General features: G+C 39.2%; 1 protein-coding gene across 1 annotated transcript in view; it reads right to left on the bottom strand.

Moving 5' to 3' along the window:
• Positions 1-7444: 7444 nt before the first annotated feature.
• The window catches only part of map2k5 (mitogen-activated protein kinase kinase 5), a 49943-nt gene continuing 39099 nt past the window's right edge, over positions 7445-18288 (bottom strand). The window contains exon 22 of the mRNA XM_041034877.1: positions 7445-10581. Within this exon, the coding sequence (XP_040890811.1) occupies positions 10471-10581 (111 nt within the window). The 3' untranslated portion in view covers positions 7445-10470. The remainder of the gene's footprint in view (positions 10582-18288) is intronic.

Raw genomic sequence — 18288 nt, 5'->3', positions numbered from 1 at the left:
TCAGTCTCAGCAACAACAAGTATCATCTGTGTATGGTACTCCTCTACAGGTGTACGTCCAGAAGCTATTAAAAGCATGTCAAAGGGCCTCACCTTACCCCGGGTTACCTGTTCCCTCATGATGAACATGGGCGCTGTATTTAGCTGATCCTGTATCATTCCCCTGCTGAAAATAGTCCCCAACAAATGCAGTATTTACTTCTGTTTGAGTGACATTTACTAAAAACAACAGTGCCCAGCTAATCTAGGGAATCACTGAGCCATTTTGAAACATTAAACTATATATATATATATATATATTTTTTTTTTTTTACCTGTCTTTAAAAGTGTACTTGATGCAGAGTGCCACACACAAACTGGGGAAGCCTGAAAGTATTGAGAGATAGACAAAAGTGTGGTTGGTTTCGGTCTTTTCCTGGCATTTACTGACAGTCAGGCAATAGCAGAATAACAGCAGTGTTAAACTTTAAAGAAGAATTAACTGGGTGGTTACAGTAAGCGTATTTGTTGTGGGGTGGAGGGTTTAAAGGAGCCAGTGACCAAAATTTCAGCATGGACCCCATAAAAAATCTCAGACCGGCCCTGTATTCAAACTGCATAGGTTTTACATAATATGTAGAATAAGACAGTTATGCTGCAAACAACTCAACCTGACAGCCAAACGGCTTTAGACAGCTTATCAAAAATAAAGTGAGACCACAGCAGATCATCTAACCAGGATACACTTCACACACTTGGGCTGCTGCGAGTGTGCGTGAGGAGAGTGTGTAACGTGTGTATGAAGAGTGTGAGACGAGTGTGTGTGAAGCATCATCTACCTGTGTGCAGCCTGAGCTCGCCAGTTTTACCTCCCTGCAATATTGATGCCGAACCTGATCCTAAGCGCATCCTCTCCTCTTTCACCATGAAGAGGCTTCCCCTGCAGCCCCCGCCAATAATTACAATTTTATACTGTAATTATTCCTCTCTTTTTAATTATTTAGACCGCCGACTTGAATGCAGCCATTGTCGCTGCTTATTCCGGGGGAAACGTGAACTGACGTGGCTGGATCAGCAGCGAGGGGTTTTTAATTAGACATTTCAACGGTAATTTTAGGCGAGCTCTTTATTATTACTGTTGGATACAAATTACCCGGGCCTCATTGATATGCGCTCAATTGTTCAAACAAACCTTTAACCTAAAATATTAATGCGCTTCAGGTTTAAGTCATTAGGAGTCCCAACTCACCAGGTGAACCCAGACCTGATGGATTATTTAACAAGACAGCAGATGCGATGATTTTTTTTTGGGGGGGGGGGCGGGGGAAATAACGTCAAATAAGCGTTTGATTTTTTTTTTCATTTTACACGTGTAGCTTTACAAATTTCTGCTGCAAATCGGAATTAATGTCTAAAAACTGCTGTTTTTTTCTTCTCAAAACATAAGAAAATATGACTGAACTCATGGATTGAGTTTACAAAACATCACATGGGAAGTTTTCAGGCACTACCTCTTATGAAACTTTGAGTATAAGTAATTTTGGAGATGCTAATACACTACTACGCAGCACTTTTTCCCATGTTAATGTATTTTATTTTCATTATAAAATACATATTTTCAAGCTTTTACAAATACACTAGCCTTGCTTCACCTATTCTACAAATACTTTTGCAGTATTATAAGTGTAAAAGTCAACAAACATGACAGTGATGTTTAAATGAGGATCTTTAAGGGAGAATTTATGCCTGTTTTGTCTTTATGCTTGTCTTTTTTCTTATTGCTTGATAGATCTCCAGCAACTGGAGACCAAGTCCAAACCTCTTATTATATCACTGTCACATCACTTCTTGTATTATAGTCCAATGCAAACATATAACATATAAATAATGGGGGGGGGGGGGGGGGGGGGGAATGTGTTCGTTAAAACATAAACGTCCACTGCGGGAGCCAACAAACTGTACCCGTGTTAAAATATGCTTTAAGAGGCAAAACAACACATTGACTGGAGTCTAAAGCCCGCGCTGGGGCTGAAGCCTTGGTATTATCATATTTTTCTGCAGGGCGTGTTTCAGCTCACTGTTAAAGGTTTATTTCCCGATCAACTTGGATTTTGCCACATGATGTAAAAAGATGAATCAAGCCCGCTTCAATCAGGGCAGGTTTAATAACAGCAGCAATTGAGGCCAAATGTTTTATAATTAACAGTTGTATCAGCACCCTATAAAACCATGACCCCTATAAATCCCATTTTAGAGACCAATCAATCCTCCTCTTGGACTAAAGGGCCTATTGATCCCTCGCTGCTCGGCTCACTTAAACGCTTTCTCCGTATCCCTTTTTTTGTTTCCAGTGAAAAGAGCATTTCGATTGCACTTTTTATTGGAGGAAAGATTCCGCCGAGAGGAAAGCGATGGCTCGAAAATTAAACGGTGACATTTTAATTACAGGACATTGATAAAGGGATCTGGGTAATGGCTGTGTACAGGGCGGCCACTCATTGTCCCGCCTGATGCGCTAATCAAGTCGGACTGCTCTGGAAAAAGGTCATCGGCCGACACAAAGCAGAGACGCAGCTCGGTGGGAATTTGGGAATATGAATGTCCCGGACCGCCAGAAATGAAGACGCATCTCCAAACAATGCGCGGTCAATATCCCGGAGAGAGGCCCGCCAGATGAGATCATGGAGCGTCAAAAATTTCATTCCACACATATTATCGCTATAGGTCACAATAAGCACAGCCATAGATCATCTGATGCCACAATTTACATGCCACGGAAAACACTTTGTGGCAGGCGGAGCTGTCACAGCACCGGGCTGAGCGGTTCTCATCACCGCTCCCTGCAGGCTGCAGGTTAGTCCCATCAGCCCATCTGATCGGCAGGTGTGTTAACAGTCAGGTTATCGTGTCAGCTTTAAAATGTAATACAACATCGTCACTTAACGCTGGGATCTGAATAAGGATCTTACTCAGTGCCTTGGAAATGATTTTTTTTTTTTACAAACGCTGAGGCGACGCACGCTCCACCCAGACCTCCACCTGCAGGAAAAAAAATAAAAACAGTTACGATTTTTAAAAGAAAAACGTTTTGTCAAATTCATTCTCTCCTGCCTGGCTGCAGTCGCTCTGACTCTAATCAACTTTCCCCAAACATGAAACACTTTTCTGGGACGTTGGTGCCATGAAGTTCATACAGTACAGAGGCGGTCATGGAAATTAAAAAAAAGAAAAAGAAAAAGAAAAGAAAGGAAACAGAGAAATACAAGGACGAGCAGTATTCTGGCTCACAGCGAGTATTTGTTGTCTTACATTCCAGCGGTGTAAAAGAGGTCACACTGCAAGTGAAATATCTGTCACAGCGGGAGGATCAGTGAAGGTAACCTCAATCACAAGATCATCTTGCTTAAGCCGGCTTTCATTTAAAGATCAAATAAAGCGGGGAATGAATTTCTGTATAATCATATAATAACATAACAACAAGTGTAGACCAGCTTTGAAATTACACTGCTTGTCCTTCTGCTTTCTGAGACGCCTTTTAAAAAGTTGGTAATACACACAATACAACAGAGCACAGACTGACTACACGCTGCTTAGGTGTGTGTGTGTGTCAGGGTCCTGAAACTCCTTCTTGTTACACACAGCCACATAATTATTAAATCAGACTGCCTGTCAATAGATGTCCAGCTGCATTCAGACAGAAATAAATTGTATAAATAACAATAGACAAGGTCTCTGACTGGAGAATAAAGTACAAACACAACATTAAATAACACAATAAAGCAGTGAAGGCTATGAGTCTGTAAAGAAGCCCTGGGAGAGGACGTGGGTAAATATGAGATTTGTTTGTTTAATTTTATAGTGATGGCAAGAAAATTATTTGGTGATCTTGACATCAGATGTTTTCTTGAGGAAAAAAGGGATTTGAAACACTATTTGAGAAAAATGAAGCAACAAAAAGAATTATAGAAATTAAGTTAATTAAGATTAAAGTAGCAAAAAGGTTTTGCACCAGAATAAATGAAATCTTCTCCAAACCCTGTAATCACATGCTTCTTAGCTGCTGTATGAAGAACCCATAAAGTAAGAGCCAAAAGCCTTTTTTAACTTGCTGCTACATAAAGCATGACAGCATCACTGCAAATTTAAATTCAGTGACTTTGGTGAATGCAGCTTCCCTCTCAGCGTGGACACTAATGTCATGCTTTGCAAGAAGTTTTGGTTTGTTCTTGACTCACACAGCTGTGAACAGCAAAGTTTTATGGCCTTTATACTTTGCAGATCAGAATTCTAATAATGTCCTTTCAAGTAACTTCCTCTCGATGGTGGAAATACTGCAAACCTCTTTGATACTAAATAAAACTGCACCGACCTTCATTAGCATTCTTGTTATTATTTACAGTTTCACATGTTGTAGCCTGAATGTACACACACCATTTTCTATACAAGAGTGAGACGTGAAGATCAATGTTACTCTTGTTTCTGTGTGTTAAGTATGGAGCTGAAGTCAGTACCACGTTCTGATAAAACACCATTTAAAAAGGACTTATGGGGCTGAAGAGGCCTGTGTATGATTAGTTATATATTCTTAGCCTTTTTTGTGGTTTCAGACCAGTTTTATTTAAGCTTAAAAAAAAAACAAAAAAAAACTTTTTACCTTCTCCATGCACCTTTGAAGAAGACGAAGCTGGGCCAGAATTCCCTGCTCTGCTTCCACAGGTTGTCGAAGAGCCTCCTCTACCGTGAAACTTTGCTCGTCTTTTTTAGTGAAGTCTTTAATTTGTCGGGGCGACACCTTCAATGAACTGTTTGACCACTTACCCTCTGGAAAACAACTGCAGGACAGGACATGTGGAACAAAATCCATTGTTAAACTGCTTCGTAACAATAACATCTGAAGACTACCCCTTCAGAGCTTCCACGACCTAGTGGCCTCAAAGTTGATCTTATAACTGATCTATAAACCATTTGTAAATAATGCATTACCCATTAACAAATCCACCAGTTAAAGCTTGTAAATGGTGCCACATCACAAAATGGTACCCTGAAGTCTGGGAGGGATTAGCCTAGCTTAGCATAAGACTGGAAGCAGGGGGAATCAGGTGACCTGGCTCTGTCCAAAGTTTGACAAGTCCTGATGATGGCGCTAGGGGAAAAGTCAGAGGATCAGCAAAGTGAGTATGATTCATCCTGAGGGGAACACGAATGTGAATACAAAACATCATTTGTCAATCAATCTGCTTAATCGCTGTTGAGATATATTTCAGTGGGGACCAATGTGGTGGACTGACCGACAGACAGGCATCAGCATCCACGGCTAAAAACAACAGGAACTCAGGAAGCTGCTGTCGCTTGTTGATTTCTGGGCCTCAGCTTCTCTCTGAAAGGGAAGCACCTGAAAATACATCAAGGTATGAAAAAAAAAAATTTTTTTCTTCTACATGAAAAATAAATCATCTAGCCACAGTGAACCTCAATACTTCTCCATAAAAAGGAAATAACAAAGAAATAAAACTTATATTCAGATGTTTTCTAAGCCCTTGGTTTGTATTAGTGCATTTTTGAATTATATAGTGTTTTAGGAACACTGTCTTCTATTTCAATGCACATTTTCTCACAAATTAAGATTAGCCACATTCATCAGTTTTCATTTCTAGACATTATTAACATTAAAACTTTAATAAATATATTTACTCGCAAATCATTACCTGGCTCAGGTTCGTAGTTGTAGGATTTCTTAAAATATTCCAACACAAATAATTTACAGCATCTTTGTATTACAGTCACAGTCTCCTCTGGAAATCACCAGGATTAGATTACGAGGTACAGTTCTACATGTGAAGCTGTTGAGAGGATGAACTGTGTGTTTGGTCAAATGAATGCCAGTAGCGAGTGGCTTCCAGCGTATCACTGTTTTACTTTAACACCTCTAATAAACTTAAATAAAATAAACTAATAAACTAGTAAATGTATGCACTCTTTGTTTTGGAGATAATGAAGTTCAGGATAAGGAGGGGAAGGGTTGGGGGTGACCCTGGTTATAATAAACCTTTCCTATTCAAGTGCATGAACCTGCGGAGAAAGAAAACACGCTACGTCTTTCATGCTTTAAGAGAAAAAAAAAACAAAAACAGAATCTTCTTATTGGACTGTACTTGTGTACTTTGAACTATTTTCCACAGGTTAACGCACAAATTAATAACCAAGAACATGGCCAATGTTAATTAAAGGTTGACTAAGATTAATTATGAAATGCAAATTTTAAAGGAAGGAATGATTGGAAAGGTGCTTGCAGGTTTGGGTCATTCTACGCCAACACATACAAATGTCAAACTATTAATAAATAGACTATTTTTCTATACACTTTCAGCCAGGTGAGGAGACGGGGCCATGTCCAAAAGGTGTCCCAAGTCCCGTAATTATAATTTTAATGAAAATATCAAGCTGGATGTAGTACTTTACTCTCTGTTGCCAGTTTATCAGGAACACCTCTAATACAACAGTCCTGCAACGAATCTTTCCCTCATGCAGGTTATAATTTTGTGCTTTTAATGAAACAGTTTTATAGAGAGGTCATTTTAGAGGCTGTAGTTTGTGGTGCTGTTGAACTGTATTGATACTGATGCTGGGGTTTCTGGTCTATTTCCTTTATATCAATAAGGGTTGAGTAAATATTAGAAACAGATATTAAGTTTGTTTTTCCAAGTACCACACTGTGGAACAGCTGCGTCCACGAACACCACACTCAAAAATCAACCCAAGTTACGATGCATATTTACATCTTTCAGTACATTGAATGGAATTATACTCAAAGCTTCACATACTTCAAACCTGCTTAGAATTAGCATGTAGCATGGACCTATGACAGCTTGAAACACAGTATTTCCTACATTTTGTAAACAGCGAACACACCTCTCAATACTGTATAATGCAACAGCACAGCAAACTACAGCAGATCACTATAAAGTTTAATGAACTTTATACAAACTGAACACGATAGTAGAATTTACTGTATTGCTGTTGTATCAGACTGCATTAGTTTTAGCTTCTTGTGCCTGACTGACTGGCAACGGGGTGTGACTTAAGGATCAGTTTATCATTTCTCGTTTGCAGTGAGGCTCGGAAGTGGCTCTCAAGGGCAAAACCAGTTACCAAGTTACCAAAAATTCCCAGTGAGTGCTAGAATATAAGTCAGCCAGAAGCACAGTAAAATCCTGTTTCTTCTAGAGGTACAATTTTGAGTGAAATATTCAAAGTAGGGAGACATTTCATGTACAAGAAGGGAAACCTGGAGGTTATTAAGGTGAACACAAATAAAAAAAATGCTCAATGAGAAGTGCAGGGTGACTGAAAAACAGATATTACACCCTCAAGCTAAAATCAAATCATTGGCATCCATATGGCAGAAGACACTTGCATACACAGAATCATGCTTATCAGTGAACAACAAGATCTCAGAGTTACCCAGATTATGTTTAAATACATTTTATTTCATTTGTGCGGGTTGGAATATGTGCCAACACATATAATTACAGAAAAAGGCCATAATCAGCCAGTAACATCACAGCACTAATATTTCAGCTGAGTCCCATCACTGGCTTAATGCTTTGTGGTTTAGGCAAAAACAGGTAAAATAACATAATCACGAGAGGCGATCTCTGTTGTAGGTAAAAAAAAAAAAAGTTTAAAAAATAAATAAATATTCCCACTGACACTGCAGATTCATATTCAAATATCACAGTCAATGAGCACGTTGCCAAACAAAGAAAAAAAATGCGTCTGAGCTTTTGGAGCTTTTAATACATCTATTCAGAAATATGATTTTTTTTTTTCTTTTCAGTTTGGTTGCGAGACTACATAAGCATTTTTCAGAGTGTTCATCACTCTCTTTATTTTACACTCATTTACTAGTTTTAACAGACTGCAAAGTATTTATAGCTTCAGTTACATTTAAGGCCAACTGAATGTCTGTCTCACAGATTAACAGTACGATAGAATCTGACTTACCCAAAGTGACAGATGAATATAACTAACAATATATTTAGTAATATGCAGAGTATGCGTTCTATTCATTGTGAAACTGTTGGTAAATCCACGCTGACGTATTTCAGTAACAGAAAAATCTTTAAATTTTGAGTTTCATCAGTTATCAGACTAATAATAAAATGAACATCTTGCACAGATGCCTTCCCCTAAAGTGTAATTTATGTACATTAAAGTAAAAAAAAAGGCTGTGCCACATTTTCAGGTTTCTGAGACAAATAAATGGCACTAATCAAACTTGCAAATATGTGAGAGACAACGACACGAGGCTCCTCTGCTGGGTGCTGTTAACACACATAGACACTGCATCTGAAAGGGCTGACCTCGCAAACTGTACCCCACCTGCTGTAACACACAACCGAGTGCATTGAAATAAGCAACATTTATTAAAAATAATAAACTGTTGGACGTAACTTGCGTAATTTAACGTAGCCTGGGATCACTTATTAAATTCACAGAGAGATGAAAGACAACAGTGTCCTACAACTCCACTGAGGTTAAAAGAACTCTGGCCAATTTTATGAGTACTTGCATTTTGTAATATACTAAATTTTGTATGCATACATATGTGCATTACATGCCCAAAACATGCTTTTTATTAGTATGTAGTATGGAGCTTGGAATATGCCCACACATTTTTCCTTTATTTTTTTCTTTTTCCATTTCCGTTGCGGAGCAGGGTCAGTTCAAAAGCAGAGTAAATGCTAAATAAAAAAAGCCTACGTCAGAAATAAATTCTGAACAACATGATGGAGCACATGCTTTTGGGCGACAAATGTGTTCTCAGTTTCTAAAGATTTACAGTTAAAGGCCAGAGATCAGAGAAATTTCCCACCTGTGTCTCCTCACGGTAACAGAGGATAAAACCACAGCTAACAGGCTACTGAAGAAACTACACATCACGCGTGTAGTAAAATGGCGCTTTAAGCTTTTTTTTTTTTTTTTCTGCGTTAATGTGCTGCTGTTACATTCTTTTTCAGCGATGCTCACACTGTACATGCGTCACTGTAGGCTCTGTTTACTGTGCCTTTGTGGAAGTAATGGCATTTAATTGCACTTGAGCACTCTACACATCTCACTAGCTGCACGTAAACACCTTGTCAAAGCAACTCATTTTAGTCACTTAACCCATTATGTTTGCCTCAGTCATGAGAAATCCATATTATTCGCCATTTGGCTCGCCAGTGGTCTTTGGTGTTATGTGCACTCCACAAATGTTTTCCCTCTACAATATATGATCTCACTGGGCAATCCAATAAAATAGTATAATTTCTGTATAGTACATAAAAGATGTACTACTGCTGATAATGTGGATTAAATAATAACTTCAAATGAAACAAAGTGTTGGCTTATAAGGGGAGGAAGAGTTACGGTTCCTGTGATGCTTCCAATCGTCTGTGGTTTCACTTATTCTTTATGGTTTAAAAAAAAAAAACAAACAAACAAAAAAATAAACAAATAGATGCTGAATGAAAGCGGAGATCTGCTTCAGCACAATTTCCTCTCCAACAGTTCATTCAGCGGCATTCAATGTCAGGCATGACTGTGCAGACGGAAATAAAAGATATGCAACCGAGTTAAAAACTGGTTTAAAAAGAAATAAACCTTGGTTCCCCCTCATGACTGCGGACAATAAACTGTTTGGTCAGTGAGCTTGAGAATCAAGAATGCATGTGTCGATATTTCATTCCACTCTGTAACACTGCAGTGCTGCTTCAGACTCGCTGGTACTGCAGGCTCCTTGTCGTCTGTTCAGTAAACCCACAACCTCGCAAGGCTTGAGAATAACTGGCGATAAATGCTCGACTCCAGTAGCTGAAAACAGGTGCGTTTTTTGGGGGAGAAATCTTGCTATCAACATACTTCTGCTGAGGTAATAAATTACACCAGTGGAAAAACAGGCACACACATGGGCAGTTACTCACAGGTAAAAACCTTAACATTCACTAGAGGGCTGTCAACAGCAAAGCACAAGATGGTTATTAGAGACGCCATCCTAGAGACAGATCACAACTCTGCCAGCGTACTGCAGTCTTATGCTTTTAAGTAGTTTACTGTCACTGATCCTTTAAATCAGGACCATTTATCTCCACTCATCAGACCGCGATGCTCACTGCATTTCTGAAAATCCCCCCCCCCCCCCCCCCCCCCCCCAAAAAAAAAAAAAAAAAAAATGCGGGGGCGAAGCTGCGGATGGAGACCCACATTGGAAAGAAAGCACAGATCTCTGGATGCAGAGATTAATATTCAGTTGAAAGGATGTGAGCTCCTCATTGTCGCGGCGCATGAGTGCAGTTAAGTAAAGAACCGCTCACATTAAGTATTTAACATCTAGTGATTTTCGTCCATTGAACGTTAAGTCGCTTCTACAGTGCATATGGACGTACTTGATCCTGAAGACTCTGATAAGCGTCCAAGGTTTGGGATCAAACGTCCAGGTCCATCAAGGGCATCAGACACGTCCTTGAGCCTGCTGAACTCGTCTCTCCTCCAAGCAGCGACAAACCCACATCGACACCACCTCTGCATTACCATCATTATACTGTATGATGAAGGAATGATCCTAAAGAGTGAAGAGACAAGGAAAGACACGAGTGTAAGAACATTTTTAGTTGGAAAACAACTTAACGTGTTAAGGCTCTTTTAGGATATAAAAGAAATACATATCCCTGAAACAAAGTTAATCCTTCAGGATTTTACTTGAACTTTCATCACTTTTAATAAACAGCTGGATTTATGTAGAATGTAGAAATTCTGACATATGTGGCTAAATTTCAAATAGGATATGGAATGAATTGGGACTATTTCATGATTTAACTACTATTTTAAGATTTGTTTTTTTCAGACTGAAATTTCAGGGGGACATTTTCAAAGAGACAGGGCTGATTTCTTAAATTTTTCCTTGACCAATTGAGAAAACTGAATTTTAGTTTGAAAACCAAATCCAAAAACATTCAGCTTAGTGATCTTCTACTTTTACTTCCAGGTAACTGGATTAAACTTGTGCTGAAGACATGACATTTTTGAATTTATTTAATCATACACGTGTTTTTGAGTTAGCTGATTCATTATTTCATATAAAAACTGAAATTTTTGGACTACGAATGTAATCTCTTTTCTCTCCGTACATACAGTATGACCTTCAGAATAATATTCATCTGTGGTAAAAATGAACTGAAGTAGCTGTAAAACACAAGTAATGATCTTTCTCATAAAAAGAGAAATTTATATTCTCAGCTATTAAAAACAGATTATTCCTATTCTGCAGTATTATTTTTTATTATCATACAGATTGGAGCCACAAACATTATTGCACCATAATGTGAAATGTGTTGTTAAGTTCTACTGGTATAATTGTTCTAGATCATGATTCAAGAAATAATAATAAAATACAAATAAACTAAACAGGAACATCATCAAACCGTCTTAAATATTAATGTCCAACAGATTTGGTTTTAAATGTGAAACGTTTAAGTAATGGCTTGTCAGGGCATTTTTGAAGGAATATCTTTGGAGTTAATGATCTATATGAGTCATAACAGGCTGAAAATTAGCTTTCTGATAAAGATAGGTAGCACTGATGGCACTAACAAACCATCTTTTTGCTGAAAAAATACCTGGAGAAATGCTTTTCAGATTTTCAACATAGTATTTTCATCCATAGCGCCAATAAATGAACTGTAGAAATCCCACAAACATGAGCAGTCTGTTGATTGGTAGCTCATCAAGTCTGTTAAATGCTGCCAGCGTTCACTTGTTACTGCTGCGGGACTGAAACAGAGATGTCACATGTGATATCTCAATGACACTGGTTCCAATCACCAGCCTCATCTGGGGGACTTTCCAAACCAGAGCTGGGGGGTCACCGGGGTCACAGAGAGGAGTCAGAGGTGAGAGGGGAGGAGGCGGTAAATGAGACAAGTCAACTGAGGCTGACCATGAATTTTATTTGTGGTGTCTAGATGTCCAATTAGATAAACAGCCCTGCAGCTGGCCAGCTTAAATGAACTTGTCAACACTGATTTCAACGATATCTGTCCTTAACAACAAGAGACTGTCACTGTTGTACTGTTGTGTTAATGGGAGCTCAGTTCTAAGTACGAAGATCAGTCACACCAGAGGGATTTCTGGAAGAAGACTTTTCCTCGGCTATTTAGGGTCACAAGCACAACTCCATAGAATCATAGGCTGGTAGCAGATGTACAGACATTGCTGCCAGCCAATGAGCAAAAAGAAATTTCAGTACAGAAATGTAAAAGATATGTTTGAACTAATTTAGAAACAATATCACTATTTAATAGTATTACTATTACTATTTACTCACCAGAGAACACTGATAAGTTTAATTTTAGTCATGCAAGCGGGATGCAAACATTAATACTGGCCTCAAAAATCCAATATTAGTTGGGTTACAGTCACGATAAAACACCTTTTACTATTATTTTGCTGTGCTTCACAGGGCTGTGAGCCAATAGAAAACAAGCAAATATTATCGATATGAAAACCATATCTCACTACACGAGTGGCATTACTAGTTTGACTCAAATTTCAAGCAGAAAGTGACTCCAAGGTGAGCAGCGTTGCTGTCAGCTGTTTCTTCTGGGGTCAGACAACGTTAAATATCCCCAAGCAACACGCAAACTGGTGCAGACAATGTAAGATTAGTAACAAAGTAGGACAGACTGGCAGTGATGGTCCACTTTTTTCCTCCTGAGATCCTTCTTGTCTATTTGCGGTTACACAGGCTGTGTACATAAAATGAAATAACAAAGAGGGCGGATACAGTTAACATGTTTTTAAGTTTTTTGTTCTGTTGTGATTCCTTAATAAAACCTATCAAAAATCAATTAGCTTGACTTCTGTTTGAATTCTATTCTTTCCTCACTCAACTGCTGTCACTTTCGATAGTGATCGTTCAATCACCGCGTGTGTCGTCTGGTGTAGTTTTATATTTCAAAGGAAAACGGTGACACATTCCAGTGGGCTCTAATCCTGAACAAACTGTAGAGATTGTGAAGGACTGGGGGGAGCCCCATCAATCCTGTTGTCCTTCTAATGGGCAGCTGGGGTTAACATAGTCTGAGGTTAATTACTCTCATATCAGTAAGAGTGTGTGTGTGTGTGTGTGTGTGTGTGTGTCAGTATGTGACGGGTGGAGTGGACGCTCCTGGGCGTCCCTATGTGCTGAATACTCATCTCATCAATCATTCTTCCTTCCCTCAGTAGAGAGGGAGTGATACAGAAATAAAGAAGGAAGACCTGACTGATGTTTTTAAAATTCAGCTCTCCACCTCTGCCCCAGAAATTAACCCTGGCAGGACAGAGACATCTGCTGGAATTTGACCTGGATGAAGGCGCATGTCTTGTCACACCACAATCGCACACCATACATCCATACCAAGACACTGTAGAAGCACAACATCAAATTTTTTTTTGTCTGAAACAATGTCCCGTTTGCTGAATGTAATTTAAACTCGATGCAGGGACAATGAGCACCCTTGAAAATAAAGTAATAGAGTAGCATGTTACAATATGTTGTTTGCTTGTAGGTACATGTGCCTGCTCAAAAAGAAAAAGAAAAAAAAAGTCATGTCTCTGGTTCGGTTTAGCCCTCATCTCATCTCTCTCTCTTCATTTATCCTACCACCTGTCCACTTACTAGATTGTGTGATTGGTAGAAAGCTTCAGAAGAGCTACTAAATGGACTTTGTGAAGAGACTACTTTGGCAACTACTGTTCTCACAGGGCAGTTCAACTGCTCACAGCTTCTCATACACTACAGCTAAGATTTTTTCTTCTTCTTCTCCTTCCTTTCAACCTCCCACACAAAATGCAAGAACCCAATGAGGGGAAAAAGTGCTTCGGAGTGTTCTCTACACACTCACCATTACATTAAACATAAGCTGCCTCAAGAGTCGTGGTTTGATACAAACACATACAGGTGCACACACCCCCTGATTTTGAATACATTAGGTATATATTTCTGTCACACACATACGCATGCATGCATGCATGCATGCATGCATAAATCACCTAATAATTAAAATTTCCAGCAACTTAAATTAAGTATGAAACCTGCAAGGGAAGAGTAATAAATACAGAATGAATAACTACTCCTTGTTAGGTCAATGAAGGTGTTCTGACTTTCTGCTGCAGCAGTGTGTGGACAGAGGTGAGACGGAGGGGAAGGACTCATTTAAAAGTTACATTAATCACCGTCTGGCCACATCAAAATGGGATAATCACCTGCAACTGCTCTGCTCAAATAGAAATGGCCTAAACCCAGGGGAAATTCTACCTAACTCTTTAATTGTTTGAAGCCTTTGAAGGGTCTGTTTAATCTAAGATTAATTTATGCGATTTTAAATAACACTATGTATGATTAATACCCTCAGAAGAAATTAAAAGCAGTTTGAGGCAATTATAACAAGAGACTGGTCATCACCTCATTAGAATAATGTTGGAAGAAACATGGTGTGCGTGTCAGTGTGTGGATGTCTGTGTGTGTGTGTGTGAGAGAGAGACAGAGAAGGGTGAAGAGGTAGATAGAATAACTAGGGCTTTACAGATTTGCATGCTAATCACAGGCTCCCTCTGGAAGCTGCCTGGAATTGGTTGGTGTGTGTATGAGTGTAGACTTTGGTAGACTTCTGTATGAAATAGTGAACAGGGAATGGAGGGAAACTTCTCTTCGGAGTATCACAACTCTGTTTTTCTCTTGTTTTTTTTTGGTGTATCTACTTTCAAAAACAAGTCTTCAAGGAGAGACTTTCTTGCTGTCTAATTATCATTTTACTGATGAACTAACCATTTCACCTTCCCAGAAAATGAGACAAGCTTGCTTAAGCTACAATACTCATTATTGTCTAATTTCTTTTTACATCTTGTTTCGGCCAAATCAATGTTGGATCCACAGAAGAGGAAAATTTCATCCAAGTGCCAAAATTTAATGTAACAGGACCCAGACATTGATTTATGTGTAATTTTGACTCCAGCTATCATTCAAAATGATGTGGCTGAACAGGTGCGACATCCCAAACTGTAGTCCCAGTATGTGTAAATGGGGTTTAAGTCAATGAAGACCCAAGGGTGAAATGTGAAAACATTTGGCAGAAAAGGTGTTGACAGAAAAGTTTAGGGACGAGGAGACACCAGTGAGTTGGTACACGTCTGAAAAGACACAAGAGGAACCCCAAAGAGGTGCAATGATACATAAACATGCATGTGAAAATCCTTTTTGCACATGTAGTGATGTTAACATTGACAGACATCTATTCCTAAGATACTAAAACTGCTTCCAAAGTTTGAGCCACATGCTAACTAGAACTCACGCAAGGCATCACACACATATGTGGTAATACGATGTCTGATATACACTCTACCTTTTCTGTCAAGGAATTTTTTCAGTAAAATTCCACAGTATCATCAAAAATGTGAATAAGACATGAAAGCCAAGAACACAATGGCAAACTCCATCACTGCTGAATAGCTCATAAACAGCAAAGAAGGTTAAACGAGTGGCTCAATCTGCTACTTTCATTGTTCAACCTGAAAAAATACATTAATATAAGAACAGTGTGTGTTACCTTCTGGCTTCCAGTCCACTGCATGCCTCACCTCATACATGTCTGTCTCAACAAAGTGGTGTCACTAAGTCAGTCAGTCGGTCAGTGGGGGACATTAGGATTTCTTCATTGGCTCAACAGTATGGTAAAAAAAAAAAACAAACAAACGTGGAAAAACAGAAACACACAAAGAAGAAACTCTAATACTAAAACTTCTTATAATCTTATAAACTACAGTTTATAAGGAGACAGTTTTGTCCTAGTGGTAAATTGACATGTCCATGGTGTCTCATATGATGAATGAACAGAAAACATCATTAAGGAGAAACCTTATAAACAGTGTGGATAATAAGAGTCAGTGGCTATTATACTGACATGGTTTATGACAGATACAGTGTGGGTTAATATTAACTAGTCAGAGTTTGTTAATAACAAACATCCACCGTTTGTTATACTGGCGCTGTAAGTGGTCAAAACTGTGTGTGTGTTTGTGTGTGTTTAAGTCAAAACTAGATTTGAGGACAGTCAGAGACAGGAGGGGTCCCATTGTGAAAAACCGAGGGGCTCATCTGGTGTCTCCAGGGTTGAAAGGGGGGCGACGAAATTTGTGCCTGTGTGTATGTGTGCATATGAATAGAAAAGCAGAATAGGAGGCCTGCATTGACAAGGGTGCTAAAAGGCTGTTTGAAGGCTGCTGGCTGGGGAGCGAGGGATGATGAGGGAGAAGGGGGAGGGAGAAATGAAATGTCCATCAAATCACAATCAAAGAATATAAGGGAGTGGGGATCATCCCTCTTGTTCGTCTTCTCTAATACACACAAATGAACATAAGCAAAAACAGGTACACAAATGCACAAAATATGGTTGCGTCATTTGTATTTGGTTCTACAAATGTAGAAATATGGGTCTAAATGTAAAGGGTCACGAACCTTACATTTTCTGCCTTTCTTGCCCCAAAGCTTAATAAATAAGACAACAGGGGCTGCACACAGACCAGGCTTTGTGGTGAAGGGGGAGGAGAAAGACAGCCTGTTTAGAACCAAAAGAAAGAAACCTCAGACACGACGGGTCATCACCAAATACCTGCAGCTAACGTCCTGGGAGCGGGCCAATGGAAAGTCTCCTCAACTGACCAACGTCATGAGCTTATGATGACAGGATAGGGTGTCCACAATGAAAGATGCATTAGTATGAGGAGAGAAAAACACACTCACTTTCCTCTCTGATGGCTCATCATGTGATTCTTCGCAAAAGAAGGGACTTAGAACAAGTGGGAAGAAAGATCTCTTACAGATACAAGAGACGCGCTGAGCTTGATGCAGCCAGACAGAGCTCAGTTAGAGACTTCTTGATTAATTAGTGTCCAATGAACTGACAGACAGATTATGAGTCACAGTGTAAACCATCTGGGCTCAGATAAACTCAACGCTTCCATTGGTGTTAAGGCTTTTTGGTAAGGTATTAAATTACAAGCCACTGATTTACTTGTTACAAAAAGCACATCACTATAAACTCACAAGGAGAGCACACTAATGAGCAATTCCTAACTCTAAAAACCAAATAATCTGAAATTTTAAAGTCCATTCAAAAGTAATAATTTATTTTTAGAAACAAAATATATGTGTTAATCAATCCAAAAAAAAAAAAAAAAAAAAAATCAGCTTTGGGGTTATCATGTCAAAAGGATGTGAAGCAAGGCTAGATTTCTGTTTGACTCATTTGGTTTTGCTTCTGTTTGACACTTAAAGGTAGTGAGTGGAGGTTTAGACCACCACTCTAAAATATTAACAAAAACTGAAATGACCAGGATAAAATATCGATAGTATGAGCAAAGCCTCCAGTGTAAGTAGTTATAACAGACAGTGTAAAGCTTCAGGGGCAGAACCCATCACGAGCAGGCATGCAATCAAACAGCAGCCTTTTAAAGAACGTCTAATAGGATAAAATCCCAGTGACAATGACGTCAATAAAAGCTACACCAGTGATTAGAGAAACCACATGCTGAAACCTGATGAGCAAACTAGAGCCACTAGGTGAGTTTTGAATGGCCATAAAGTAAAATTATTTGCTCAATGTCTACACTATTGTGTGATTTCCCGCATTACCTTCCAGGAGAAATGAGCTGCACGGATAAAATCTGAGAGCAAATGGTAGCACTTTCTGAACAGCAGAGGGAGAGGAGAAAAGGGGAGCTGAGGCTAGGTGCATTAACATACAGATAGAATAGGTAAAGAGTTTTAATGTACTCAGGAGGCTGTGGGAATGGGGAGGTAAAGTGAGAGGTGGGGAGGAAAGAGGGAGTGAGGAGGAGGAGGAGAGAGAAAGACAATCAGCAGGCTGGTGCCACAAAGGCAGGCATCCATAACCTTATATCTCAGTTCATCACGGGCAGAGGAAGAAATGAAAGGCCTACCGGAGGACAAAAATATAGGTGAAGGAAAAAACAGAAGCATGGAGGAAAAGAGGGAGTCGAAAAAAAGACTGGCAGAACTGTAAAAATGTGAAAAAGAGCACAGAGATCACAATGAATATGAAAAAGGTGGGGCAGAGTAGGGTCGTGAGCGAGAGTGAGAAAAAGGAAACACTGACAGGAGCAGTGCCGAAAATGCCACCATGTGAGCTACGATGACCCGAAGCATTTAAAGACCTCGTGGGTGGAGAAATTTCTAAAGGGAAAAATAGCTTGTTCAACTGAACAGCAAATA

The sequence above is a fragment of the Toxotes jaculatrix genome, chromosome 1, assembly GCF_017976425.1.
Source record: "Toxotes jaculatrix isolate fToxJac2 chromosome 1, fToxJac2.pri, whole genome shotgun sequence".
Classification (NCBI taxonomy): domain Eukaryota; kingdom Metazoa; phylum Chordata; class Actinopteri; family Toxotidae; genus Toxotes; species Toxotes jaculatrix.
Note: the sequence above shows the minus strand (reverse complement) of the source record. Positions and strands in the feature narration are given on the sequence as shown.